We start from the raw sequence: 26,733 nt of genomic DNA on the forward strand, positions 1-26,733 counted from the left end.
CTGCAGTGTACTGTCATCTTGAAGTTTCCTACCGATGTGTACGTCTGATGTCAGACGTCCTGTCTGGAGAAGAGTAGCCTAATCGAATAAGACGCGTCTCATCGTGAATGTGAATGGGTAATTCCCTATATTTACCGTCACTTGGAACGACACAGCTGTACCGAGCGCAGATATTCACCCGACGATTCTTTCACTTTGTCGCCAACGCATCATCAGCTTCTTTCATCGGCGGTTTCCTTCACACCATCTTCTAGAATCCTCCTCCTAGGTTGCCCATAAATACCCCTCCCTCCCCTTTCCCCCTACCTTCCTTTCCTCCTCCGCCCCTTACCAGTCCACTCTCTTCGTCCTCAAGGCTCCCCCTCTGCCCCTGTCGGCGGGAAAGAATGTCCCTAGCCACACTCATCTTCTTACCGGCGCACATACTCTAATATATCGAAAGCCCACTCTAACAGCCACATATAAGCTCCAGGACCACACGTAACAAACAAACCCTCCCTCCTTTCTGGTCTGGAGATGCTGGAACCCCGAAAGCCGATTATCCTGGGCGCTACCTAAGACGTTGCATGAGATGAGCCCAGCTAGTCATCAACATTGGCGATGGTTCCGCGTACGACCCAACCCTGACCGTCGCTGGCTCGCTGTCTTGTGCGTCCATGGTGTCGATTCAGTGCGGATTGGCAACTATTCTGCGACGAATTCATGATGGTCATCATGAGGATTCACAACACAACTTGATGGTGGAGAGTTCTGAAGAGTGTTTAAAAGGGCCGGCTCTTTTGGATATACTCACTAGAGCCGAACGAAGAGGAGCGCACGAACCTGAACGCCCTGTTTGCGGTCTCCTAAAAAGTTTTGGCCCCCGTGCAGTCTCCGCAGATCGCATCGATAACGAAGGTGTTTCCAAACCAGTTGACGGAATATGGGCTGTCGAAGGAACTCCGGTTTATCTAAACACGAAAATGATCTCGAACTTTGTGGAAATGAGAGACGGCGCCGGCAACCTGGTCAAAGACGGTGAGTTCGTCCCAATTGAGGGCTTCCAAACTGAAGAGTTGCGGGATAGAGCAGCACTAGAGTTTGCAACAACTAAAAGAGACTCCGCTCGTTGCTTCACTCAAGACCACGATTGCTCAAATGCATGACTGGCGGCTGCAACGACGCAATTGCGATCTCCGAGTTTGTCATATTCTCAGCAAAACCTATCCTACACTTTTTCCTTCAAAACTCAGTTTGGGATATTATATACCTGCCTGCAAGCCCTGGCCCAACCTCCAAGCGAAGCATCTCCAAGCTGATCGACAAAGTGACCCTGAAGGATGTCGAAAATATCAACAGCCCGACAGGATGCGAGTGGGTTTTATTGGTCCATAAGGAACAGCATTAAAGCTGAGTGTGAGAAATCGCCACTCCACTAAAAAGGGTCAACCCTTCCTAGTGAAGAGCTATTCTGGCTGACGCTCAGGTATCAACACTTGCAACTAGAATTTGAGCGAGAGGCAAGCTGACCTTTGCAGTATAGCACAGTGACCCAGTATAAGATTAGTAAGTAGTCAAAGCCAGGACTCTATATTACTCTTTACTAGTCTTCTCTGATACATGGACAAGCTATTCTGGCTCATTAGAGGTGCCAAAGCCCCCAAATCTTGGAAAGACCCAGCAGACCCCACAAATATTATCATGGCTAGCTAGCCTTGACAGCTAGAACGGTACACGACTACTCAGTGGTCATCTGTATGAGGATGGAACCTACAAACTTGTCAGGTGAGATTCGAGTAGAGAATCCTACCACGATGTTACGGCTGTGCTTTTTCCTGGGAGGCCTGTGGAACGGGTGCCTGGTTTAAGTGGAGAGGTGGCCGACGACGGTTATTATAACTTACTCTAGTGACACTGACGTTTGTGGCAGGGGCTGAATTCGACCACGTACCACAAGGGTACTCAATACTGGTGGGTGTGATATGGCCATAATCGACCCTTTGCTCAGGTTCTTTCGTCTTGTCGATATTCTTGAAATGAAATGACCGAAGTCACGATCCGAGATAGAATAACGCAACCTGAGGTCGTATCTCGGTGTGGCAGAGCGAGATCTAGCCGCCGCTCTTGAGTCTACCCTCTCCGCACATCGGCTTGATCATGGGCTCATGCAGTCGAAAAAGAATCAGGTACGTGTTATGATTGTCCATTTGGTGTATCGGCTGCTAATTGTCACGGAGGGAGGCCATATAGACCTATTCGACAGGATCTTGAAAACCTGGCCATAGAAAGGATCAAGTGGAGGCACTTTCGAGACTTGGTAGGGGGACTCGGACACACAGTTGGGAAAGGAAGAGTGCCCTCCTGTCCATCTTGATACGATGTTACTTGGAACATTCTACAACGGAGTCAACAGGCTCCTTAATGACGGAAGACTGTGCGTATTGCCCATGTTATTCCCCCGCGGTTCCTTCGCACCCTCGAAAGTGTCCGGGAAGTAAGTAACCCTAAGATCTCGGGTTCAGCCTATTCTGGTCCAAGACGTGCCGCGAGCCACTGGCCAGCTCCAAAATACGTGGGTTGGCGGGGCATTGTACCTTGCGGGGGATACACCCAAGCTGCACTCCCTCATGAAAATCTTCTAAGGTAAACCTATGTGCGCTGTACCCGCCGGTCGACACCAACCGCAGTCCACAGTCCCCACTACTGGCCGCTGGTTGCATGGCTCACCAAGACGTTTCTTGACGCGAGCAGTATTGACTACACAGTAATCTGGTCCGGGCAGGGTAGCAAGGAGCAGCCAGTAAACACAATAATATACTTCAACTCGGCCGGGTCAACATGCCAAGTGCTCCTCGATTTCCATATCACAGAAAACGCATTGCAATCGAAAACAATCTGCTGAAGTGGCGTACAGCCATTGTGACACCTCCAACGTGCTCTTTGAGCGCAACTGCTCCATTAGGCCAAACGACGATTCATGATGCACCTCACACTCCTCGCTACCTTTGCCTGTGGCGCGCTTGGCCTAAACTTGCATGAGAACCGCAGTCGGCGTCATGCTCCTGGTAACGACCCCGATATAAACACCCAATTCCAGGCCAGTGGCCGCGTCAACCAGATCTCCCAGACAGAGAAACAGAAAGTATAGCTGCTTTTTCAGAAGCATATTATCCAATAGCACCTGATTTGACCGAGTCCAGCCCCGGCTCGCAGACAAGGGCCATACAAACCCGGAAGTGGCGAGGAGGGTAGCACGGAGCTGGCCATCAGGAAAGAAGGCATCGTGTCCGTCCCTGGACGCAAGGCAATGCAACACTGGTTGCCCATCTACTTGACCTTGGTTATTCCACTTCCACGGCACAAAGACTGTTTGGGAGATGTTTCCTCAGCGAGCCGTATCTCGAGCAAAGGCAAACCAGGGAGCAGCAGAATGCCATCTAACATTGAAGTGCGCGTTCCTCCTCCGCCCTCTTGGGCAAATGCTCCGCCTCCACCCCCCCGCCGAAGGGCCCGCCCGCCGAAGCGGGTTATGAACTTCGAGAGAGCGTGCCACCGGTGTTGCTTCGCGGGGGTGCACTGCTCCCTGGTTTCGGCCGGGGAACCCCCGTGCGAGCGGTGCCGCTCTCAGCACTGCGGGGCTCCGGGCTGCAGCGCCGTAAGTATTTCCTTCTTGTTCTTGCGCCGCATTCGCTGACTTCTTGCAGCCGGAGCCGGCTGTCGCGGCCGCAGCGGTAAAATTCCGACAATCGGCGTTTACGGCAACCGAAGGAATAACGAGACTGCATTTATACGGGTCCTATCTTCAGCGGCGCACAGCAAATGTTCAGACTCATGTCTCTCAAGACATAGACTTGCCTTCGACTTGACTCTTTGTGTACGAGCCAGTTAGAAGCAGGCTGGCCCTGAGATACTCCAGGCTTCAGTGGATCTAACGAGGGACAAAATCTGGCCCCGATATCATCCGTGCCGGGCCTCTTCGGGGTTTACCACAACCCGTCTGAAGGGATCATTCGGTAGTTCGAACCACGTCGCCAACACTACAGTGTCTGCCCCCGAGGCCGCTGATATCACCCAAGCCGCGGAGACTGTTGCTGGTAAGACCGACTTTAACTGGCAATATGCCATGGGTGTTGTTATCCTGGGCCTTGGGGCCATTCTTGTATGGTTCATCTTGAACCTCATAATGGGGATTTGGTATGATGATAACATGACCTCTTGGTAGAGGCCTGCCCATTATGCTGTCTTCATCCCGACTGGTGATGCAGGTATGGCTGGCAAGGTTATCCATGCGACTGGAAATACGGCGACGGGGTTCTTTCTTCAATTCAAGCGCAACTACAGCTTTATTTTCACGAATCGCCGTTATGAGATTATCCCACTTGCTCAAGTCGATAGTCAGCTGGGAGTGCTTAGAACACGGGTATTGCGGGTTTCACAGGTCCCCAAAGGTAACAATTCCCATTAATGGGAAAGAATCTACGGGCACCCCCTTGCCCAGACAGCCCATGGACTCTGGGGGAAAAGGGAGGTTCGCACTCAAGCCGAGCTCGCTTTCGTCAGATTCGAAAACCTTGACCGAGCTCTATTAGTTGCACGAGTACCCTTATGAATACCCATGGGCCCTTACAAGGTTCGGAAGGTCTTCGCGCGAGGAAAGTCAGTGCTACTGGAAGATCTTGAGACCCACCTTCGAGTTGGCAAATTTCATGTCGACCATCTAAGACTCTTCATCCAACAATCAAGTGAGAGAGAGGCAGAGGCAAGACAACAACTGCAGAAATCCAAGCTCCATAGAGAGGAGTACTCAAAGGCTCTTCGTGAACATCGAAAAGAGACAGGTCGGGTCCATGGGAACGCCTCTCACGAGGTAACCGTTCTGGGAGAGGAAGGGGAAGAATCCATACTTCTCACACAGACCTCCCTCTGGGGACGGCGCTTGTTCCCCAGCCAACGTGTGTTCAACACCCAACATGAGCATGTCAGTTCCGCAAAGGCTGGGCCCAGCCAACAGGGAAGCCACCAGCAGGACAGATGTGTATCTCAAATCTTCTGCTCGCCACGGCCTCAGGTGTCCTGCTGTGTCCGTGGCTTAAGGTCGAGAGTGGAGCGTGTTTCTCCACTCTCTCTCTCCAGACAGAGAGCAAGGCACAATGTCTCGGATAATTTGACTGGTCACGCCAATCAATCGGAGACGGATCGAGCCGAATAGACTCCGCTGTGCTCCCGAAAGATCCCACAGCGGGGTATTGGTCGTGTCCTCGGATGACTGGGTGAGTTGTGCGTCGGGGTCAGGCCAAAGGAACGGCACATGGGGACAGTATCCGAACAGATTGGACGGGGTTTTCGACCATCCCTCTCGTGTTTTATGGGATAAGACAGATGAGAGGAAAGGGACGAGGAAAAGTACAATGATTTATGCTCGTCCGGCTCGTCGAGCTTCGTGCCATGGACAAGCTTACCTGGCGTTCAACGTGCGGCGACGTATCAGATCTTGTTCGTGCAAACATGTCACTGGCCTTTGACGACAATCACACTCTAGTGACTTTGACTGGCTCCGTGTACTTGAAACTTGTCCGAGATGACGAGATTGGCTACAAGACGCATACTACAGAGTCAAAACTCGCCCCTGTCCACCTAGGACCATTTCCAATTAAACGCCGTGTTGGCAAGCTTGCATACAAGTTGGACTTACCTCCATCCATGAAGATCCACACCGCCATTTCCGTCGTTCACTTGGAACAAGCACATGAGGACCAGTTTGGCCGGCAATGCGCCGACATTCGCGACGCCCCTCCCCTTGTCATTCACGGACAGGATGAAGATACTTCTAAGACCGACGTCGCGAACTACATTGACGACGACATTGAGATGATCGATGTCCGTGATTCTGAATATCATGACAACGTTGACACGATAATGGAGGACGAAGACACTACGGTACGAAACATGGACAGAAGTTCGCTCGGCAAATGACGACTCCCAATATAAGAGCGTACACATTCAATAATCACGACTCTTTAATGGTGAATCTCGACACCTACGCTGGCGAATATACTATGGGAGTGGACGACGAAGACATAGTCATGATAGGCGACTTTAATATCCTACTTCTGCTCCTTCACGAATCCAGGAAACTCGCCATTGATGACACATCTCTGCTTTTACTCGGCCAACACGATCTTGTCCTGGACGATAAGGAAATGGTCTATCTTGCACATCAGCTTCAACGCCTGACCATTCGCGAAGTCTCCAAATCTATCTAGGTCGCCAATCGCCTTCGCTATTTCCAAATCAAGCCCACAACTTGATATTAACCAACCTATATCGGATATCGGCGCATACCTTATCCCACTGTGGTAATTCGACTTATGATTACGTTTTCGGGGACTGGGATGGAAAAAATGATAGGATGCGCTAGGAGATTGAGACTGTGCTGTCTCACACTTGCCGGGCTCACTCAACCACAGCGATAGCACGGGAAGTGTCTGGGTCACATCGAACAACTTGAGACCCCAGGCAAACCTCCAAAACGATGACTGTTGATGCCGTTGCCTCCTCGAGCATCCCTCCACCGGTTGCGGCCATCGAAACCGACGAACCTGGCCGATATGAACTCATCGAAAAACTGAGTGCGGTTGTCCCATCCGTCAACAGCGTGACATGGGCAATGCTATGGCCAGTGGACCTTGACTGCCTCCAGCGCTTGGCGAGCTTGGGCGATGATATGATCACAGCTGTCCTGAGCAGCTCCAACGAACGCGTTATTTTCCTTTGTGAGTGTCGATGACGGTTGCCTCCTGTGGTTTCTTGCTGTCCACCGAGGTGTATCGCCCGCGCGCGGCCGCAGCCAAATTCGGGGAAGTCCTTGATGCATGCCCTATCCTCCTTTCCACCACCTTCGTTCCTAGGTAGTTAGCTCAATGTCCTTCGTCGCATAGCAGGTCACAGAAGAGTCAAATTCTCCAGTACACGAAGTGATCGTCGCCAACACGAACTGGCACTCTGGACCTTGAAACTGTCCTGTTTGACTGACGAAACACTTTTGGGTTGCATGGTGCTTCTCTGAGAGATGCCAGACCGAGAGCTCACCACACTCCTTTACAATGAAACGAGTTCTGCCAACCGCACTCGCCTTTGGCAGCCTTGCCTGAGCGGCGGAGTATCCGCTGCTGGGATGGGATGCCCTTCGCAGCTTCGATCTCTTCTACCTCCGCCCCCGGCGAGGTCTCCCGCCAGTTCGCCTCGTACGACCCGACCGGACTGACAGCAACGACGATGGATTCGAGGGCACCTACTCCTGTATCTCGATCCAGGAAGACGGACGCTGCCTGATCGCCGAAGCCGAGGGGCCCGGTGAGATCGGCGCCATCTGGTTCACCTACCTGGATCGACACCTTGGCCATGGTCGGTGGTATCTTTTACCATGCGATCGAGTAGGTGTGCTGGTGCTGTGTGTCGTGTGATAGAGAATGGTTGTACTTTTACGAAGTTAAGTGTTTCTCCTGCTCGACTTCTCACTAGTCGAGTACCGACATTTTCTTCGTTTTTGTCTGTCTACTGTAGTTTTACTATACCATTAAAATATACACCAAATCCGAAAAGTCTTCAATGCTCTCTCTCTCACTCACTCAAAAACAAAAACTAGCGCCAGCGACTGGCGGCCTGGCCTGATCCGCTTTGTGAATTTGTGCGCGACGCAATAGTGGAATCGCGAGGCATCTCTAGGTACTCTAGCTGATGAGCTGAGCTTGTGCAGTGCATTGAACTGTATCATGCGGGCTGCTGCGGCTAACTTAGGGTTTAGTTTGGTTTGGGGTGTGTTACAACAGGTTCCTGTTAGTTAGGGCTGACAGCGGGGGGTTCAATGTTGAGGCTGCGGATGCGGAGATGAGTCTTGGAATTGAAATTTATTGAGAGTCAGAACACTGCTTGGTTGGCATCCTGCGTATGGCTATTTTACATTCGATAGATGGCTTCAATGGCTTCAATGGCTTCAATTCTGTAAACACACATCACATATCGCAATTCACGGATTATTCTACATTCTCCAACCCGCTATGGATATCGATTTCCTTTGCAGCAAGCCACAGCGGATCTGAGCGGCCCATCCACAGCTTATGTCCGACGAAAATCACAATGAATGCGGGGATACCGATATACGCCGTGAAGAAGCTCGACACGGACAACCGGCCAGGAAAGAAGACGTCGAAGCCGTTGATGAGGGTCAGAACGGTGAAGAAGGCGAGGCAGAACCACGCACCGTACGGCTGCATCCGGCTCGTGTACGGAAGCTCGGGCTGCCCCCCGGCCTGGATGTTGTAGGCGGCGCGGAACCGGAGGTACACGATGCAGCAGCAGACCCAGGAGATGAAGGCGGAGGTGTTGGTGATGGTGACGAACCAGGTGAAGACGGTGGAGCTGCTGCTGCCGAGGTTGAGGTAGGAGAGGATGCCGAAGAAGCTGCATGCGATGACGGCTGCGTACGGCACGCCGCGTTTGGTGCAGCGGAGGAAGACACGGGGTGCTTGGCCGGTGACGGCGAGGGCGTGCAGGGCTCGGGAGCTCATGTAGAGGTATGCGTTTCCGGCGGACCAGGCGATTGTCAGGATTGAAGCGTTGACGACGCTTCCGAGGCCCTTGATGCCGGCGTGCTTGATGCCGACCACGAACGCGGAGGCCTTTGCGTTGCTGCCTCCGCTTACGAGGTCTCCGTCGTTGGACGGGCAGATGACGCCGATTGCGATGACGGTGCCGATGTAGAAGACGACGAGGCGGATGATGAAGCGATTGGCGGCTTTTTCAAGGTCCTTCCGAGGGTTCTTCATTTCGTTGCTTGTAGCGATGAGCAGCTCGGGGCTGAATGTGAAGGGGAAGGCGCTGAGGACGAGCGTTCGAACAAAGGCCACGAATCTTCCTGTGTCTCCAGAGACCAGCCAGGCTTTAATAGCACCAGGGTCCTTCCAGTAGTGGAAGCCGAGAATGCCGGACTGGTTAGGGCCGCCTCCCCAGAACAGCACGAAGGAGAGAATCAGCAGCCCGATGATGGTGATCACCTTGATGGAGGAAAACCAGAACTCCGACTCGCCGTAGTACTCGACTGGCAGCAGGTTCAGGCCGATGATGAGGACGATAAAGACGGTGATCCAGACGCCGACATTGACGGGGCTGCAGATGTCAGTAAGAGACCGCTAGCCTAAGGGTTAAATTCTTACCTGTCCCAGTAGTCGATGATCAAAGCGCCTGCTGTGATCTCGTACGGGACTAGGATGCCCAGAGAATAGACGTAGAGCCATCCCATCGCAAACCCCAAACTCTTAGACACGTAGCGCGTGCCGTAGTACGACATCGACGCACCACCGACTGGAAGATAGGCCACCACCTCGACAATGGCCGTCACAATCAGATAGACCAGCAAGCTCAGGAAGATGAAGGCAATGAGCAAGAACGCTGGGCCGCCCAAGGCCAGTGATGCGCCCGTCCCAACGAAAAGGCCCGTGCCTGTGTACTGTTAGAAGGAGCTGCATCGCGGGACCCGGACATACCAACGCAGCCTCCAAGGGCTATCATCTGCGAATGGCGTGGCTTCAGGGCACGCTTCATGGTGCCATGCTGGAGCATTTCGGCAGAGGCAATGCCGGCGCTGGTCGACCTGGCGATGTCCGGCTGGGCCTCTTTCTTGTCGTCGAGCGACATGGTGGCCATATTGACAGAATTGAGAGATGGTAATAATAATGGTCCAGTGGAGCTCCTGAAAGCTGGGGATGCGTGTATAAAACAGGCGCCACGGCGCGGGTCCAGGCAAGATAAGGCCAAGCCCGATTGGGATCGGTGGCTCCTGCCCTGTTTGAGCTTATCTGGAGGATCAAGGTTTGATACGTCTGGGGTATGGCGTGTGATTGGGCGGGGCTATTTGGGGTTACGAGCTGTGGAGCCCTCGCTCCCTCATTCCGGATTTGGACATACAGTTGCTCTCCGGTCTCGAAAGAGTGTCGATGGTGATCTATATTTTAAGTGATAGAGTTTTCTCCAGCTGTCAATCTCCCAAAGAATTGTCCTTGCAATCATCATGGCCACCTTAAAGCCCCAGCCCTTCAAGAAAGCCCTGCACTTCTCCGAGGCCGAGTTCGCAGAGCGCCGCCAACGGGCCCTCGACCTCCTCAAGCGCGAAGGGCTCGATGGCTTCTTGATCACCAAACAAGAGACGCTCTACTACCTTACTGGATACGACACCTTCGGATATGTCTTCTTCCAGGCCATGTACTTCCACAGCGACGGGTCAATGAGGTTGATCACCCGGATGCCCGATCTGCGCCAGGCCCTGTACACCTCTGTGCTGAAATACGAGGACATCCTCATCCGCTCAGACGATGCTGGCAGCAACCCCGTGTCCCTGGTGCCTGTTGTCCTGAAAGAGTTCGGCATCACCTCAGAGTCCAAACGCATTGGCTACGAACCCAACTCCGCGACTCTCACGCTCGAAATCGGAAAGCTCCTCGAGGACTCCGTCGCCGGCCTCTGCACGCTCGTCAACCACAGCAACTTATTCACCCGCGAGCTACGAATCATCAAGTCCCCCAGCGAGCTCCGCAAAATCCGCAAAGCCGCCTACCTAGCCGATTTCTCGCTCGTCCGAGCCCTGAAAGTTGCCAAACCAGGCGCCTACGAGGGCGATCTCTGGCGCGAACTCGTCGGCACGGTCTACGAAGGCGGCGGCGACGACCCGGCCAACGAAAACATCCTCGTCTCAGGGAACAAGGCCGTCCTCACGCGGTATTCAACGGGGAAATCCAAGATCGAGCGCCAGGTCACGCTCGAACACGCCGCCGTCTACAAGCACTACCACGCCTGCCTCATGCGCACCATCCACATCGGCGGCGTCACGCCCCTCGCGCGCCGCATGTTCCAAGTCAACATCCTGCAGATGGAGGCTGCGATGGCTGCGCTCAAACCGGGCCGCGAAATCGGTGATGTCTTTGAAGCGTACGCGCGCGTCGCTGACGAACACGGCTTCAAGGATCAGCGATTCAATGCCTGTGGGTATAGCCTCGGCGCTACGTTTGCGCCTACCTGGATGGACTTCCCGATGTTTGTCCGGGGCCAGGACGTCATCGCGCAGCCGGGGATGGTCTTCTTCATCCACATCATCCTCATGGACAAGGCGACTGATACGGCCAGCTCGATCGGGCAGACTGTCGAGGTTACAGAGGATGGGTGCGTCTCGCTCTCTAAGCTCCCCTTCCACATTACAAGGAAGCAGACGCTGGCTGCGTGGAAGAAACTGCGCAAGGAGGATTATGGGTTTACGGCGGAGGAGGAGGACGAGGGCGAGAATCTGAGGGATGTTGAACTCTCTGAGGGGGACGTTGATGCGGAGGATTATGACGTTGAGTATGACTTTAGTGACTATCAGCCGTCTGCGCCGCCGGGAGATCCTACGCGGAGGGTTTAATCTAGGTATTAGGTAGGGATTAGGCGGCTGAGTGTAATCCATGTATGAAACGAAGTCTGGTTGTAGTGGACTCGTTAATTAAAAATGCCAGAATTTTGGCACATTTCACCAGCTCATCGGCTCTATCGGCCACTATTCTCAAATTGAATATGAATTGAACTGGCTACGACCGCTATGTACCTTTTTTGTCTTTATTTTTTTTTTTTTTTCTTTCAGTCGGCACAAAAACTCGCTGCAATGGCCAAAAAAGAGTCCGCCAGCTGCCGGATAGACTCAACCTCCACGGACTCCTCCTTCGAATGCAGCCCACGCCCCTTCGGACCCCAGATTACACCGGCGATCCCCACCTCGGACAACAATGCCATGTCTGTCCAGTACGTTTCGCTCTTGATTGGCGGTGCGATGCCCGTCGTCCGAACGGCGTGGTCAACGACCAGGTTCACAAATGGATGATCAGGGGCAATAGAGTACGGAGGCCGGTACGAGGTCGTTCGAAGGTCGAAGGCGAAGTCTGGAACGGTGGATGCAAGCTTCTCCAGGATTGTCAGGAACTCAGCTTTCACGGACTCGGTGGTTTCGCCTGCGATCGTGCGCCGCTCGATTGAAATCGTGCATTTGGACGGGTAGGAGTTGATCTCAGCGCCGCCTCTGATGATGCCGGCGTGGACGTTTGGAGCGTCGAGTTTCACTCCCGTTGGAGAGAGCTCTGGCAATGATTGAGCATAGCGGTCCAGCTCGACGAGGAAGTACCCAGCTTTGCAGATAGCGTCGACACCAAGGTCTGCCCGGGATCCGTGGGCAGCAACACCGTGGATATCAACCTCGAGTAACACATATCCCTTGTGAGCGTTGATGATGGCAAAGTCCGTCGGCTCAGCAATCAGAGCAGCATCTGCCCGCCACCCGGCCGCCAGCACCTGCTCCGTACCGATACTATCGCACTCTTCGTCCGCCACAGCTGCGAGGATCACGTCGCCTCGGAGATTGAGCTTCTTCGCATGCGCGAGCGCAGTCATCGCTGCTGCAAGGCCTCCCTTCATATCAGCAGATCCGCGACCGTACAATCTCCCATCTGTGATATGGCCGCTCAGGGGGTTGCCCTCATATCCCTGGAGGGTGACGGTGTCTGTGTGCCCATTGAACATGAGACTCTTCCCGCCGCCTGACCCGCGGACAACACCGATGACGGACGGACGGCCTGGGGTCTCCTCGACCCAGTGGCACTCAATGTCGCGATGCTGCAGCCATGCCGTGATATATCGCGCGATGGTGGTCTCACCGGCTGTGTTTGACCCGGAGCCGGGGGTTGAGGAGTCGATTTGGACCAACGTCTGGGCGAGGGAGACGACGTCGTCTATTGTGACGTCTGGAGTGGACATGGCGAATTGCAGAATTTGTTGTGGCAACTATTTCACGATGTGTGGGTAGCAGCAATAGAACACACACTACTACACTGTGTATTTATGCCCATCTCCAACGGTAAATGTGGTCAAAAGCGGACCAAAGCGGAAGGACCTACCGACTGCCCAAGTGAAAGAACACCAGTCTTGCCCAGTAAAAATACGCCAGAAAATCGCTCCAACGTTTCCGATGTTCCAACGTTCCATGGCCCTTGTCGGGCTATCTTTCCGATCTTCACCCGCCACGCCAACCCCACATGAGAGCCGAAGTGCCTCCAATTCCTCCTGATCGCACTCCAACATTTCCTTTCCACCCCATCACCGCCATGGCCGAACTCGTCCTGGACTTGGGCGGGACCCGAAGAACAAAACCGCCCAAGTCACTGTCCTACACAGGGTACCCTCGTCCCATTGCCTCCCTCCCCCGTACCTGAGCTGACAGTCGGCGTCTAGCTGCTGGACATGTCGAAAACGCCGGATCAAGTGTGACGAAAGGCCTGGTGCCTGCAGGACCTGCGAGCGCGCAAAGCTGACCTGCGCGGGGTACGACGTGCGACTGATCTGGGGCGCTGGGCCGAACACGAGCAGACGGCGCATTGGGTCAGACAAAATTGCTTGCGCTCCAATGACGGAGGACGAGGTGACGAGAGCTCTGACGACGGTCGACAAGTCTGCGATGAAACCGTCGACAACAACTGTTGGGCCTTTCTCAGTCTTTTGGTCGCAGTCTGGGCTGAGTTCAACGGCGTCGGAGGGATCCGAATCTCCCCAGAAACCGCATAACAGTTGCGATGGTTCGCCTTCGCAGCCTCACGATAATGCCCCGAATGACTCTCCTTCCCGAACAATGAATTCGCCACTGCACACCCTCTCTGATACACCGCCCCAATGTATAGATTCAATATTCGACTCGGCCGTACCGCTTTGTGACGTATACTCGGATCGAAACCAAATACCTACGTCGACTCAAGGCCCCACCCCCGAGTCCTCTAGTCAGACCCAGCAGTGCTTCGACGATGCTGATGTTGAGGACATCGGGAGAGGTGTTGTCACCAGTTCATCCCCCCCTTCCTCTTCCTCTTCCTCTTCCTCTTCCGACACCCACGAAATCACCTTGACATCGGCGGGGATTGATATTACCGTCTCGCAAAATACGCACTGGCTGGACCGGACGAGCAATTCACCCCCAGAGGCCGTTCTTGGAGACGTGGAGTTCCTGCTTTTCGACCACGATCTGGCATCAACTGTGGCTGAAGATACCACGGCGAGCATGCTAATGAATCACTACATGCAAAATGTGGTTCACCTGATGCAGCCGATATCCCACGCAAGAAATCCCTTCAAGACTGTATACATCCCTCTTGCTCTCCAGGGTTCCTCTCAACTAGAGGGAGCGAGGCGTTTCAATCAACTTCCCTCAGCAAGCGTCGCAGTATTTCACAGCCTCCTGTCAATATCTGCAGCGAACCTCCAGAGTATGCGAGCTGAAAAAGAAGGCCTCAAGCAACTGGCTTGCCATCATAAGCAGCGGGCCCTCGTTGCACTGCAGAGTGCTCTGGCGGCAAAGTCCACGAGTTACAGAGATACTATGACTGCAATTCTGTCTCTAGTTTCGACTGATGTAAGTCAACCCCAGAAGTTTTGTTTTGGTCCTTCACTAAGATCCGTAAGATAATGGACGGCGGCATGTCCGATCACTGGATACACCTGGAGGCGGGAATCAAGCTTCAAGAATCGAGACACTACTCTATGTTGGTCAGTCGGGAGACGTGTGTCCTGAATAATATCTGCAAGATGCTACATCTATTCGGCCAGACAACACTCCCCCATCTCACATCCAAACCATGGCCTGGTTATGACCACGTCCCACGGGGTGCCGATTTCTACTTCTTAGAGCCGAGCATCGAGTTTCTCTATGGGATTACGACGTCCATAGCGGGGGCAATCTTCAAGATCTACCGTCTCTCTCAGTACGTCGCCTACTACAGGGACCACGAGCAAGACTACCCCACAACTCTCCTCGAGGCCTGCGAGACACTCGCAGACGACCTCGGGTCATACACCATCAACTCGGAGTCATTCTCATCAATCGACCCGTCAGAAGCAGAGGCACTCATGGTAGACATCGCCCGAGCCCAGGCCAAGGCGTTTCACAACGCCGCCCTGATCTACTACTACCGCTCCATCCAGCAATGCTCCCGGAGCTGCCTCCACCAAGAACAACAGGCCGTTCTCGCCGCGATGAACGAAGCAGAGGACCTGAAAGTCTCGTTCGGGCAGCACGGCTCGTTTCCGGCACCGATTACGTGGCCGGCGTTCGTGGCGTCGTGCGAGGCCGTTGGAGAAGAGCGTCAGCGCTGGGACAGCTGGTGGAGTCGGGTGCAGGTGTATGGGATGAGGAGCTATCACCAGCAATACGCCACTGTCCGGGGTATTTGGGCGAAGCTCGACGACGCGGAGTCGGACGATTGGAGAGAGGTGCTTGCTACGATGGGCGTACGGATCCTCCCTGTTTGAGGGAATAATAATCTCTAATGTTAATGAATGTATGAATGTACGATATCACCTCGAGAGTCTTCACTGAAGATTTCCCTGATCATTCCTCTCTCTCTCTGGCTGGCTCAGAGAGACGTCTCCAACCACAGAAATGATCGGCCAAAATACGATCCAAACTGGAAGGCACCAGCGAGCCAAAAAGGGAATAGCGACAGGTCCCAAAGCAGGTTGCCGCTCGCTGCCTGTGGCATCCATGGATCGCGAGTCCAGATTTCGGAGACATGGGATCTGCTCCTGCCTCCATCCTTATCACCGACAATCTCTGACATTCCGATACGACGACGTCCTTAGCCAATTGTGTAACCCAACAAATCCATTGCTATCTGTCTTCTGAGGTTGTATCCGACATCTGCTATCTACAACTTCGATGACACAGGCCCAACCGTCAGCGTCCCCGTCTTGGCAATCAGATACTCTTCAATCGCGACGTCCTTCCCGGCTTCCTTGCCGTACCCGGATGCCTTGATACCGCCGAAGGGCGACTCCGCTGCGGATGAGTTTCCTGGAGTGTCTGTCAGTATCAGGTTGAGATGAGAGTACTGATCAGGGACTTACCAGTGTTCATGCCGATCATGCCAGCTTCCAGGTTCTCGAGCAATCGCCACGTCCGACTGACGTCCTTGGTGAAGAAATACGAGGCCAGGCCCATGCTCGTGTCGTTCGCCATCCGGACGGCCTCTTCCTCGGTGTCGAATCGATAGAGGCCGAGGAGGGGGCCGAAGATTTCTTCCTGGGTGGTCAACATGTCCGCTGACATGTCGGAGATGATTGTCGGCTGGAAGAAGTTGCCGCCCATGTTCTCGAGTCGACGACCCCCGAGGACAACCTTTCCGCCCTTGGCAACTGCGTCGGCAACATGGCGATCCAGCTTCTCGAGTCCACGGCTCGTCGTCAGTGCGCCCATTGTTGTATCTGGGCTAGCGCCGTGTCCCACCTTCAGCCGCTTCGTTGTTTCGACAATCATGCCTAGGAACTTGTCGTACACGCCCTTCTGCACGTAGACTCGGTTTGCGTGCGTGCACGCCTGTCCAGCAGTGCGCCACTTCAGGATCATCAGTGCCGCCAGGGCTTGGTCCAAATCTCCATCGTCGAAGATGATGAATGGACAATTCCCTCCAAGCTCCAGCGTGACTTTCTTCAACCCCTCACTGCAATGTCGAGCAATGAGCTGGCCAACCCCCGTACTGCCCGTAAAGGTCACCTTACGCACAAGAGCGTGTTTGCAAAGCGCCTCGCTAACCGCAGGCGTGTTGATATTATCCGTCGTCAAAACATTCATCACACCAGCCGGAAATCCTGCCCGCAGCGCCAGATCTGCCAACGCCAACACGCTGAACGGCGTCTCCGGCGACGGCTTAATCACAATCGTACAACCTGCCGCTAACGCCGCGGCTGTCTTGCGGATGATCATCGCGACGGGAAAATTCCAAGGAACAAGCGCCACGCATACGCCGATCGGCTGCTTGATCACAAAGGTCCGCCGATCCGAGATAGACGGCTGTGCGATTGATCCGCGGATACGCTCCGCTTCGCCCGCGAACCACCAGGCGAAGCCGAGGGCGTAGTCGACTTCGCCGACTGCCTCAGCCATGGGTTTGCCCGTCTCGTAGACCACGAGCTTGGCGATGTCGTTTTTCGACCGTGAGATGAGGCTGTGCCATTGTAGAAGCTTCTTTGCGCGTTCACGCGGGTTGGTTTGTCGGTAGGTTAAGAAAGAACGCTGCGCGGATTGAACGTAGGCGTCGACGTCGGCGACGGCGTTGTTTGGGCAGGACGCGAAGACTTTGCCCGTTCCGGGATCTATATAGCTCTTGGTGAGTGGCATACTCAGCTGTGTAGTTCGAGGGGATGCATACCCTCAACGTCGAACCGTAGCCCGGACCGAGCTTGCACCCAGTTTCCGTCGAGCAGGGATGCCTCGTGCAGTAAGGAAGGGTTGTCGAGCTACGTAAGGGGTATCAGCGTGGTCAAGCAAGTAGAGCTGTGCGTTCAGCGAGACTGACCGTGAAGGGAAGAGTTCGAGACATGTTGGTATCGGCGGCCTTGACTCAAAAGGACGAGTACTAGGCTGCCACAGAAGTGTGTTACCGGGGAGTATAGATTGGAAATGACAGGCTCTTTAATAACAGGCCTGATGCCACGGCTACACTCGGAATTGACAATGATCATGATGAGCATCATCTGCCGTCAGTGTTCAACAGAGGCATCTCTTGCAGGACGAAAGACGATCGCTGGCTCCTTCCTTTAGAGGCCGCTCTTGGAGTGTTCCAAAGGTTCCAGGCGCTCCAGGGTCCTCTCGGCGCTGATGGCAAATCAAGTGCCCGTTCAATCAGGATTCCCTGGGGCGAAACGAAGCCTCGCCTTGAGAGGCCACTGGGGCCGGCTGTGCCTAACGATAGCGGCCATCCCGCGCGTATTCTTAACCTTAGCGATCAGTCGAACGACTCCACGGCGCCCTTGGAGAAGGTCAACGATTGCAGCGGCCTTATTTATTTAAGTGCTCTCAATTCTCACAATCTTCTTCAAAATCATCATTCTCAGACAAGACTTGTCCATGACTCTCATAATGGCCACCGCACACCCCCTCGACCCCCTCTCCCCAGCGGAGATCACAAAGGTGAGCACTCCAACCCCAGGTGCTACTCGACGCCACTAATTCACCCCAGGTTGCGACCATTGTCCGCTCCCATTTCTCCGGGCAGTCGCCGGTCTTCCGCTTCATCACCCTCAAAGAGCCAGCAAAGGCGGAAATGCTCCCTTTCCTCGAGAATGAGCACCGAGGACTCCCCGCAACCAACCGCCCCGCGCGCATTTCGCGTGTCCAGGTGGTCATCCGCAGCGACAAAGGTGCGAACCAGCTGATCGAGCTCCTGGTGAATCTAGATAGCAAAAAGGTCATCAAGAGCGAGCATCTCGTGGGAAAGCACTCCTACATTGACGCCGACTACATGCGACTCGTCGAGTCCGCTTGTTTGGCCGACCCGAGAGTGCAGGAGGAGATCAAGAAGCTCAAGCTGCCTGCCAACTCGACGGTCGTCGTTGAGCCGTGGGCGTATGGAACGGATGGGATGAATGATATGTCGGAGAGACTCTCAATGGTAACACTCTCTTTCTTTTGCAGTCTTTTTTCACAACTAACTCTGTAGTGCTGGTTCTATTTGCGACTGCTGGACAACCCCGACGCCAACTACTACGCATACCCCCTCGACTTGTGCGCAGAAGTGTCTGAAGATCTGAAGGTCACGAAGATCTACTACCTGCCGTCATCGCAAGACGAGCACATCAGCGAAGAGCCTCGGCCGTTTGATGTCAACAAAATCCATTCCACGGTCGATAGCGAGTACCACCCCAGCCTGCGGCCCCCGCCGCGCAACACGACCAAGCCGTACCAAGTTGTGCAGCCCGAAGGTCCGTCGTTCACCTCGCAGGGGAACTTCCTCTCGTGGGAAAAGTGGACCATGCGTGTGGGGTTCAACTACCGTGAGGGCCTTACGCTGCACGACATCCGGTACGATGGTCGCAGCCTCTTCTACCGTCTCTCTCTTTCGGAGATGTTTGTCCCTTATGGTGACCCGCGAGCTCCCTATCCTCGCAAAGCAGCTTTCGACCTGGGGAGTGACGGTGCTGGCGTCAATGCAAACAACCTTCGTCTGGGGTGTGACTGCTTAGGTCTGATCAAGTACTTTGATGGGTGGCACAACACATCATCTGGAGAGCCACTGAAGCTTCCCAACGTGGTCTGCTGCCATGAGCAGGACGACGGCATCCTCTGGAAGCACACCAACTTCCGCACACAGAATGCCGTGGTCGCTCGCTCGCGCATCCTCGTTTTGCAAACAATCATCACTGTCAGCAATTATGAGTACATCTTTGCCTTTCAATTCGGCCAAGACGCATCCATCCACTACGAGGTCCGCGCTACAGGGATTCTGTCTACATGCCCCATTAACCAGGGCGACAAAGTTCCTTATGGCACCATCGTCGCTCCTGGCGTGCTAGCCCCATACCACCAACACCTCTTCTGCCTGCGCATGGATCCCTGGATCGACGGCAATGCCCAAAACTCCCTGCAGGTCGAAGAGTCGCACCCCATGCCGGTCAACGACCCATCCGTCCACAACCCTTTCCTCATGGGATACAGCACGACGTCGGACATCGTGACCCACGAAGGCGGCCTCGACCTAGACTTCACCAAGAACCGCACCTTCAAAATCATCAACGAACACTCCATCAACCCCATCACCGGAACGCCCGTCGGCTTCAAGCTCCTCCCATCCTACAGCCAGATGCTCCTCGCGCACCCAGACTCCTACCACGCCCAGCGGTCCGAGTACGCCGCGCACGCGGTCTGGGTCACGCGCTACGACGACGAGGAAATGTTCCCCGCGGGTCGACACACAATGCAATCCACCGGTGGCGAGGGCATCAACTCGGCCATCACGCGGCGCAGAAACGATCCCGCCAGTAAGACGTCTGTCCGCAACGAGGACATCGTCGTCTGGCACACGTTTGGGTCGACGCACAACCCACGGATCGAGGACTGGCCCGTCATGCCGATGGACAGGATGGTTGTGGGGTTGAAGCCGGTGAACTTTTTCAGGGGGAATCCCGGGCTGGATGTTCCTCCCTCGACGCAGGAGCGGAACAGGAGTGTTTTGGTTGGTGGGGAGGCGTTGCAGTCGTCGACGGATGCTTGTTGTCGGCTGTAACGAAATTAGGGTTAGATGTATAGAAGAACTCGCCCATTTGCTCCTTAGACAATAGATTTCTGCGTCTGATGGTCAAGGATCAAAGGATTGTAAGCTTCAGCTCTGAATTCCGCCAAGTATACGATCAAGTCTTCCACCCGTAGAGCAACGCAGACGAACTACTCCGTCCGATACTTGGCTACTTCCCGAAATACCCCAGAATCCTCAACGAAGACTTACTTTCCCGCTGCCTCGCCTGGGCAAGATACATCTCCTGCAGCCAATTCTCCAGCGCCCCGAGCACCGTCAACGCCGCGTCCCCCTCCTTCTCCTTCCTCCCCCTCCCCCTCGCCCTCGCCCTCCCCTTCCCAGCCCCCGAGACCAAGATCCTCGCAGGAACAAGCACCTTCGCCTCCGCCCACGCATCGGCCTTCAGCTTCCGCACCACCAGCCGCGGCCGGAGATCGAACATCCACCGCACCCCGGACCCCGGCGGCGGCGCCTCGCGCAGCGTCTTCCGCGACCCCAAATCCACAAACTCAAACTCCGCAAAGCGGTCCAGGTACTCCTCAAAGACATCCCCCGTCCCCGTCCCTCCCGCATCGGACTCTTCTGGAGAAGAAGGCAGTTTATCGTGATGCGCCGACCACTCAACCGCAAACTCATCATAACACAAATGCATCTTCCGTGCCAGCTCCGCCGCCGGGCGCACCACGCTCTCAAAGAAGCTCGTCGCCAGCGCCTTCCCATCAACCCCTCCCCCACCATCTGCCCCGGGGGCAAAAATCCGTAAAAGTCTTGTAATCTCATACGCAATCTCCCACATCCGCTCCGTCGCATACGCGGGGAATCCCGGCCGCGCGGAGAGAGCCATGTACGTCTCGACGCGCCAGTGGCGGCGAGTCCGCGTGTCGCGGCGCGGGGTGAGCGTGCGCTGCGTGCGCTCGACGATCGTGATGAATTCGCGTTCCCCCTTCGGGAGCGGGCAGTAGAAGTCCTGCGAGAAGAGGGCGTCCGTGAGGAAGCGCAGGATCGCGGACTGGATGTTGTCGATGTCTGTTCCTGGGATCGTGAATGCGGCGCGCCCCGGGGCGGGGATCAGGTTTAGGAGGGCTTGGATGTCCTTTATGAGGCTGTGGGTTGCGTGCGGGTTTGTGGTGGTGCCTTCGAGGTTGAATTGGATCCCCCCCTGGGTGTTGGTGTTTGGGTTGTCCGGGTTGTTGTTGGGGTCATCGGGGTCATTGGGGTCGACGTCGAGATCGAGGGCGTCGCCGAGTTTCTGGTCGACCCATTCGTCGATGGAGGCGACGAGGGCCTGGAATTCGGCGGTTGCTTCGGTTTCGGTGAGCGGTTGTTGGAGCGGTTGCAGGCTGAAGATGAGGTCCTGGGCTTCGTGGAGGTCGTGGTGGAGGCGGGCGAGGTCGGCGCGGAGGGCGGCGTTCTCGCTTGCGAGCTGCTCGAGGGTTTGAGATTTCTGCTTTTCTTTTTTGACCTGGTGTTCTGTGTCTGTGGGTGCGTTTGTTTCTGTGGTTGCGCTCTGCTCTGTAGTCTCTTGTGGTCTGCGAAGTTAGGGCTCTGCGGCGAGCTGTGTGGATGTGAGACATACTCCCTTGACGCATCACCAATCACCCCCGGCTTCTTCTTCAGCGTATGCGACTGCGAGGGTAGAGATGCCATAGTGGCCGTAACAGACTCGATATCGGCTGTCATGGTTGTCAAGTCTGTCTTCTGTTTCGTCTTTGGGGGGGGGGATCACCTTCAAGACATGAACATCTGAACATGTGCAGCATCCAAGATGCGAGAGCGCATCGCAGCTAAATTTAGACAAACCCCGACCACCATCATGCACGATGAGGGGCACCCAGCTCGCCGACATCTCGCGGGGCGCAAGGCAGAACGAGAGGGATGGCCCATGACAAGGGTTCGCATCCATCCAATCCTCCCAAATACGAGCGCACGTCGGGCAACCCCACGCCCGATTGGGCGCGCCAGACACGAGGCGCGGCTCTGCTTTTTGGGGAGGACGAGGAAGTCAATGGCCGATAGGCTGGGGACAATCTCTGCCTTGGGCGGATTGAGTCAGGCTGTGCTGTGCTTGCTCTGCTTGCTGTGCGATGATGGATGGTGGGTCTGCGGCGTTTGCTGTTGAAGAGGGGGTTCAGAGGATCCAAGATCCAGGGATTCATCTTGACTTCTGTTCTTCAGAGACAGAGACAGAGACAGAGACATTCAGTGACTTCGACTTCATCGCAGAATGGAAAACGCACTGGGCTCGCTCTCCCTCGTCGACCGCAAGCTGGTCATCGGCATCGACTTCGGCACGACCTTTACGGGCGTCGCATGGGCTGAGACAAGACGAGTAACTTCACCTGCTCTTTCAAGATGAGGAGGTTTTAATTACAGTAACTAACCCAGTTGCCTAGCCCGACCACATCTCCGTGGTAGAGTCATGGCCCTCGCACGCCGGATCGCAAGAGGGCATGTCCAGCGTCAAGGTGCCCACCGAGCTGCGCTACACGGGCTCAAAGAGCGCCGAGAATGTGCAATGGGGATTCCAGATCCCGTCGCTCGTGGACCGATACCAGTGGTTTAAGCTGTACGCATCTTTCCTTTTCCAACCACGCTATCCGTGGAGTGAAGGACGGACAGTAGCTAATCCGTATCCTTGTCTCGTGCAGCGGCCTCGACGAGACGAACCCGCTCGTCTCGAACAAGAGCTGGGGCGACAAGACCCCCGAAAAGCTCACAGAGGACTACCTCACCCAGATCTACATGCACATCATGTACACGCTGGAGCAGAAGCTCGGCGCGGCCCTGCTGCGCACGATCCCGCTGCAGTTCTCGCTCACCGTCCCGGCCATCTGGACCGAAGCCGCGAAGGACAAGACGCTCAAGGCCTGCCAGAAGGCCGGCCTGAAGAGCGACGAGGAGATCTCCCTCGTCACAGAGCCAGTATCCTCCCTATCTCCGCCTCTCCCGCCCAGCCTCTGTTCCCTGGAAAGCAGCGCTGACCCCCACAGGAAGCAGCAGCCATCTACGCCCTGCACGGGCTCGACCCGCACGGGCTCGACATTGGCGACAGCTTCGTCCTCTGCGACGCCGGCGGTGGCACCGTCGACCTAATCTCCTACACCATCACGGGGCTGACCCCGATCCTGCAGGTGAAAGAGATCACAGCGGGCACGGGGGGTCCCTGCGGGTCGACGTTCCTGAACCGGCGGTTCGGCGACTTCCTGACGCGCAAGCTCGGGCGCGAGGACGGGTGGGACGACGAGGTCCTCACGGAGGCAATGGAGCGGTTCGACTCCGTGATCAAGAAGCAGTATTCGCCCACCCTGGACGGGACGCAGGGGTACGTGATCCCGGTGCCGGGGCTGGCGAATAACGCGCAGCTGGGTGTGCGGCGCGGGAAAGTGACGATTGCGCCGGAGGAGATGCATACGATCTTTGAGCCGGTGATTCTCAAGGTGATTCGGTACGTGCAGGACCAGATTGCGGCGTGTGAGAGCGAGGTGAGCATCAAGGCTGTGCTGCTGGTGGGCGGGTTCGGGCAGAACAGCTATCTCAAGGAGAGGATGCGGGAGGCCCTGAAGAGCGTCGAGGTCTTGCAGCCGCCGAATGCGTGGACTGCTGTGGTGCGAGGCGCCGTGATGATGGGATTGAGTCGCACCAAGGGGCTGAGCTCCGTCGATGTCGTGTCCAGGAAGGCCAGGAAGCACTATGGCATCCAACTGCACGCGCAGTTTAACCCGGCAAAGCATGATATCAGTCAGAAGTAAGCCCTCTCTTTTAATTTCACGCCATCACTCTAACAGCTCAGGTACTGGTGCTCGCGCCTGGGCTTCTTCCGCGCCCCCGAGATGGTCTGGTTCGTCACAAAAGGCCTCGCCATCGAAGAGAACAAGCCCATCCCCATCGACTTCAACCAGGACTACCTGGTCAGCGACGGGAAGCCCCAGGTGCTCTACATGGACATCTACGCCGACGCCGAGCTCAGCAAGGCCCCCGTGCACAAGGCCAACAGCACCAAGGTGCTCGTCACGCTCAAGGCAAACCTCTCCGGCATCCCGCAGGCAGACTTGGATAAGACGATCCGACGGCGGCCCGATGGGAAGGACTACTACGGCATTGACGGGTCGATCGAGGCGACGTATAGCTCTGCGGAGACGACGTATGTGCTGTTCTGCCAGGGGAAGAGATATGCCACGGTCCGGGCCGAGTATGCTTATTAGTCTCTATGTCTTATGTCTATATGTCTCGATGTATCTGCTGCAACGAAGCTGGTTTATCATTTGAATGCTAAGCAAGATTGTCTGTGTGGAATCTACAGCTGCGTCGGTGCATCGAGTTCCCCAGCCTGCGAATCTCACTATAGTCGTTCATGCACACCCAGCAAAACTCGGCATGGCACTTGATACCTTGTAAACAGTCAGCCTAGATCCACTCCGGAAATCGCCTGCAGTTCCGGGTATGCGATTGCCATTTCTCGAGGCAGACCCAGCAAAACTCGTGTCTGCACTTGAGGCCTGTATCGGTCAATCACCGATGACCACGAGGTAATGAACACAGTAGAATGAAGCAGGAAGACAGTCAGGGGGGTTCTTACATGTCATATGGTCACATCCCTCGTTCTTCTCAATCGGCCACCGACAGCCAGGGCAGCGCTTCGTCGTCGCCTCGACGACCTTCACAGACGCCTCCAGCTCCTCCTTCCGCCGCTTCAGCGTCTCCAGCTTCTCCTGGAAGTCGTCCTTCGCGCTCGCCTGTTTACTACTCTTCTCCTCCTTCTCCTTGGCCTGCTTCGCCTTCTTTGCCTCCTTCATCGCTTTCGCCTGCTGCTCGCGCGCCGCTTTCTTCTGCGCCTGGTGCAGCTGCTGCTGCCGGAACTCCTCTCCTAGCTTCGCGCGCTTCATCACCGCCTCAGACATGGGCTGCAGCGTCGGCTCGGCGCTCCCCCCGTTTGCGTTCTTCGCTTTGATCTCCCTGTAGCTGTCCGGGTCCCAGAGAACAGCGTCGTACTCGTCGCAGGTAAACCCGTCGTGCCATTTTATCGCGTGCTTGAAGCACGAAACAGCGGCGCAGTTCAGACAGCGGACCTGCGGCTGCGAGGCGCCCGGTTCGTGGAGCTGGCCGAAGTCGCACTCAAGACACCAGATGAATCGTTTGTCGGCGCTGACGGCGTGGCGGAAGGAGAGATTGTCGTATCTAGCCTGTCAGCACTCCTCGTAGCCTTACCAGGGAAGGGAAGAATTGCATACCTCGCAAAGGTCGCCTCGTCCGCGAACCGCTTCACATCATCGTGGATGAGCAAGGTCTTGCATTCTGGACACTTGATCTCATTCCAGAACTTCGTTTCGAGGTCGTTCTTGATGCTCTTCTTGACACAATCTGAGCAAACGGACGGCGGATGCAGACACGCACTGGTGACCGTCTTGGGGGCCGGGACACCGTCCTTGAAAGGCTCGAGGCAGATAATGCACTCCTCTGCTTTGGGCTCAGGCTTGGACCGGAACGCCGACTTCAGCTTCTTCCTCGACTTCACAGCCGACTCGTAACTCGCTGTCCAGTCGTGCCCGCCGAAACCTTTTGGTTTCTCAGCCTTCCGGGTTCCGGACTGCTTCAGATGGTCTGCATACAGCGCCTCCAGCTCCTGGTCGACTTGCTGCAGCAACGAATCGAAGTCTTTCCCTTGTCCATTGACGGATTTCGACTTCGACTCTGGCTCTGGTTCGGGTTCCGGCTCGGGTTCTTGAGCCTTCTGCTCGCGAACTATCGATGTCGGAGCCACTCCAAACTGCCGTCCAAAGAGGGGGATGGCGTCCATCATGTCGGAGAATATGAGCAGATCATCATCGACCACGGGCTTGGGTTTCTCCTTTGCAGGCGGTTCTTCTTCTTCTTCTTCCTCTTCGTGTGGATGTTGGATAGTTCCCCCGCTTACTTTTCCGTCGTCGTCGTTCTCCTTGTCGCTGTCCCCATTCTCGATCCCCTCCTCACCCTCACCTTCGACATTCAGCGCCTGACGCCCCTCAACCTCAACAGCAACTCCCTCCCCAACCTCAACAGCACCCCTCGTCTTCTTCCTGATATCCCACTGAAGCGTCTTCCCCTCCGACGCTACAGACTCCAGCTCCGCAGGCCCAGTATTTGGGATCGAAGTTCCGAGTCCCGCGAGATCTGTCGGTGTCTGCGATTGCCCTTGCCCTTGCCCTTGCGACTGCCCTTGTGTTTGCGTCGACGTCGTCACCTGCGTCTTCTTGAACGAAAAATGCACTTTCTCCGACGAAACCTTCGGCAACGATTGCGGCTGCGGCTGCGGGTGCGGGTGCGGCTCTGGCTCCGCGAGGACGTCTTGCCATATACTGTAGCGCCCGCTGCGGTTGCCGAGGAGTTTGCGGAGGCCCATTTTCCAGCTCGCTAGCTATGCAGCTGTGGTGTGCGTACTGGAATCGGGAAGTAGGTGGACGGGTTAATGTAGCGAGAAATCACCTCAAACGCTCAGGTATGGCGGGTAAGAGGTGGGATGAGCATCACATATTATTTTGATGGAAAAACGAGTGTTTGACGAGAGGAGATTTCGTTTGCCCTGCGTTTGGGTGTCGACGTCGTCAACGATTTGGGGACTGGAGTGACGGGACGAGAGGCGGAAGTGTCGACAACG

At 55.4% G+C, this 26,733-nt stretch overlaps 11 protein-coding genes across 11 annotated transcripts; 5 read left to right on the plus strand and 6 right to left on the minus strand.

The window, feature by feature from the left end:
• Positions 1–4,165: 4,165 nt before the first annotated feature.
• BJX67DRAFT_347861 (uncharacterized protein) lies at positions 4,166–4,482 on the plus strand. Its single transcript, XM_071028594.1, has one exon. It carries the CDS (start codon positions 4,247–4,249, stop codon positions 4,442–4,444), a length of 198 nt encoding a protein of 65 aa, XP_070888189.1. The 5' UTR covers positions 4,166–4,246; the 3' UTR covers positions 4,445–4,482.
• A 1,950-nt stretch (positions 4,483–6,432) lies between these two features.
• BJX67DRAFT_379247 (uncharacterized protein) lies at positions 6,433–7,382 on the minus strand (the record flags this gene model as incomplete). The annotated part of the gene is made up of 2 exons (XM_071032528.1): positions 6,433–6,883; positions 7,108–7,382. 2 exons carry the CDS (start codon positions 7,380–7,382, stop codon positions 6,433–6,435), a joined length of 726 nt encoding a protein of 241 aa, XP_070888190.1.
• A 630-nt stretch (positions 7,383–8,012) lies between these two features.
• Positions 8,013–9,672, minus strand: BJX67DRAFT_386962 (amino acid permease/ SLC12A domain-containing protein; the record flags this gene model as incomplete). The annotated part of the gene is made up of 3 exons (XM_071034157.1): positions 8,013–9,144; positions 9,192–9,477; positions 9,522–9,672. The coding sequence occupies 3 exons, from the start codon at positions 9,670–9,672 to the stop codon at positions 8,013–8,015; spliced, it is 1,569 nt and encodes a 522-aa protein (XP_070888191.1).
• Positions 9,673–10,045: 373 nt separating this feature from the next.
• BJX67DRAFT_386963 (M24 family metallopeptidase) lies at positions 10,046–11,428 on the plus strand (the record flags this gene model as incomplete). Its single annotated transcript, XM_071034158.1, has 1 exon — positions 10,046–11,428. The coding sequence occupies one exon, from the start codon at positions 10,046–10,048 to the stop codon at positions 11,426–11,428; it is 1,383 nt and encodes a 460-aa protein (XP_070888192.1).
• Positions 11,429–11,640: 212 nt separating this feature from the next.
• Positions 11,641–12,807, minus strand: BJX67DRAFT_379250 (uncharacterized protein; the record flags this gene model as incomplete). Its single annotated transcript, XM_071032529.1, has 1 exon — positions 11,641–12,807. One exon carries the CDS (start codon positions 12,805–12,807, stop codon positions 11,641–11,643), a length of 1,167 nt encoding a protein of 388 aa, XP_070888193.1.
• A 347-nt stretch (positions 12,808–13,154) lies between these two features.
• Positions 13,155–15,345, plus strand: BJX67DRAFT_379251 (Zn(II)2Cys6 transcription factor; the record flags this gene model as incomplete). Its single annotated transcript, XM_071032530.1, has 3 exons — positions 13,155–13,225; positions 13,282–14,449; positions 14,500–15,345. The coding sequence occupies 3 exons, from the start codon at positions 13,155–13,157 to the stop codon at positions 15,343–15,345; spliced, it is 2,085 nt and encodes a 694-aa protein (XP_070888194.1).
• A 395-nt stretch (positions 15,346–15,740) lies between these two features.
• On the minus strand, positions 15,741–17,834 carry BJX67DRAFT_386965 (NAD-dependent succinate-semialdehyde dehydrogenase; the record flags this gene model as incomplete). Its single annotated transcript, XM_071034159.1, has 4 exons — positions 17,388–17,834; positions 17,241–17,328; positions 15,940–17,184; positions 15,741–15,886 (listed from the first exon to the last, which is right to left on the minus strand). The coding sequence occupies exons 1-4, from the start codon at positions 17,409–17,411 to the stop codon at positions 15,741–15,743; spliced, it is 1,503 nt and encodes a 500-aa protein (XP_070888195.1). The 5' UTR covers positions 17,412–17,834.
• A 91-nt stretch (positions 17,835–17,925) lies between these two features.
• Positions 17,926–20,347, plus strand: BJX67DRAFT_22259 (amine oxidase). Its single transcript, XM_071025765.1, has 3 exons — positions 17,926–18,001; positions 18,051–18,482; positions 18,531–20,347. The coding sequence occupies exons 1-3, from the start codon at positions 17,939–17,941 to the stop codon at positions 20,091–20,093; spliced, it is 2,058 nt and encodes a 685-aa protein (XP_070888196.1). The 5' UTR covers positions 17,926–17,938; the 3' UTR covers positions 20,094–20,347.
• On the minus strand, positions 20,272–21,782 carry BJX67DRAFT_379254 (uncharacterized protein; the record flags this gene model as incomplete). Its single annotated transcript, XM_071032531.1, has 2 exons — positions 20,272–21,631; positions 21,679–21,782. 2 exons carry the CDS (start codon positions 21,780–21,782, stop codon positions 20,272–20,274), a joined length of 1,464 nt encoding a protein of 487 aa, XP_070888197.1.
• A 544-nt stretch (positions 21,783–22,326) lies between these two features.
• On the plus strand, positions 22,327–24,304 carry BJX67DRAFT_386967 (Hsp70 family protein; the record flags this gene model as incomplete). The annotated part of the gene is made up of 5 exons (XM_071034160.1): positions 22,327–22,431; positions 22,496–22,668; positions 22,751–23,024; positions 23,093–23,847; positions 23,893–24,304. 5 exons carry the CDS (start codon positions 22,327–22,329, stop codon positions 24,302–24,304), a joined length of 1,719 nt encoding a protein of 572 aa, XP_070888198.1.
• A 303-nt stretch (positions 24,305–24,607) lies between these two features.
• BJX67DRAFT_379256 (E3 ubiquitin-protein ligase) lies at positions 24,608–26,478 on the minus strand (the record flags this gene model as incomplete). Its single annotated transcript, XM_071032532.1, has 2 exons — positions 24,608–25,277; positions 25,331–26,478. 2 exons carry the CDS (start codon positions 26,476–26,478, stop codon positions 24,608–24,610), a joined length of 1,818 nt encoding a protein of 605 aa, XP_070888199.1.
• Positions 26,479–26,733: the final 255 nt, after the last annotated feature.

This window comes from Aspergillus lucknowensis, assembly GCF_044049455.1.
Source record: "Aspergillus lucknowensis strain CBS 449.75 chromosome Unknown BJX67scaffold_10, whole genome shotgun sequence".
Lineage (NCBI taxonomy): Eukaryota > Fungi > Ascomycota > Eurotiomycetes > Eurotiales > Aspergillaceae > Aspergillus > Aspergillus lucknowensis.

Excerpts from the sequence above, each read along its gene's own strand:
- BJX67DRAFT_347861 (XM_071028594.1), top strand. The coding sequence starts at position 4,247 with ATGGCTGGCAAGGTTATCCATGCGACTGGAAATACGGCGACGGGGTTC.
- BJX67DRAFT_22259 (XM_071025765.1), top strand. The coding sequence starts at position 17,939 with ATGACTCTCATAATGGCCACCGCACACCCCCTCGACCCCCTCTCCCCA. Across the intron at positions 18,002-18,050 it reads CCCCAGCGGAGATCACAAAG|GTTGCGACCATTGTCCGCTC; the intron begins GTGAGCACTCCA and ends AATTCACCCCAG. Across the intron at positions 18,483-18,530 it reads TGTCGGAGAGACTCTCAATG|TGCTGGTTCTATTTGCGACT; the intron begins GTAACACTCTCT and ends CTAACTCTGTAG.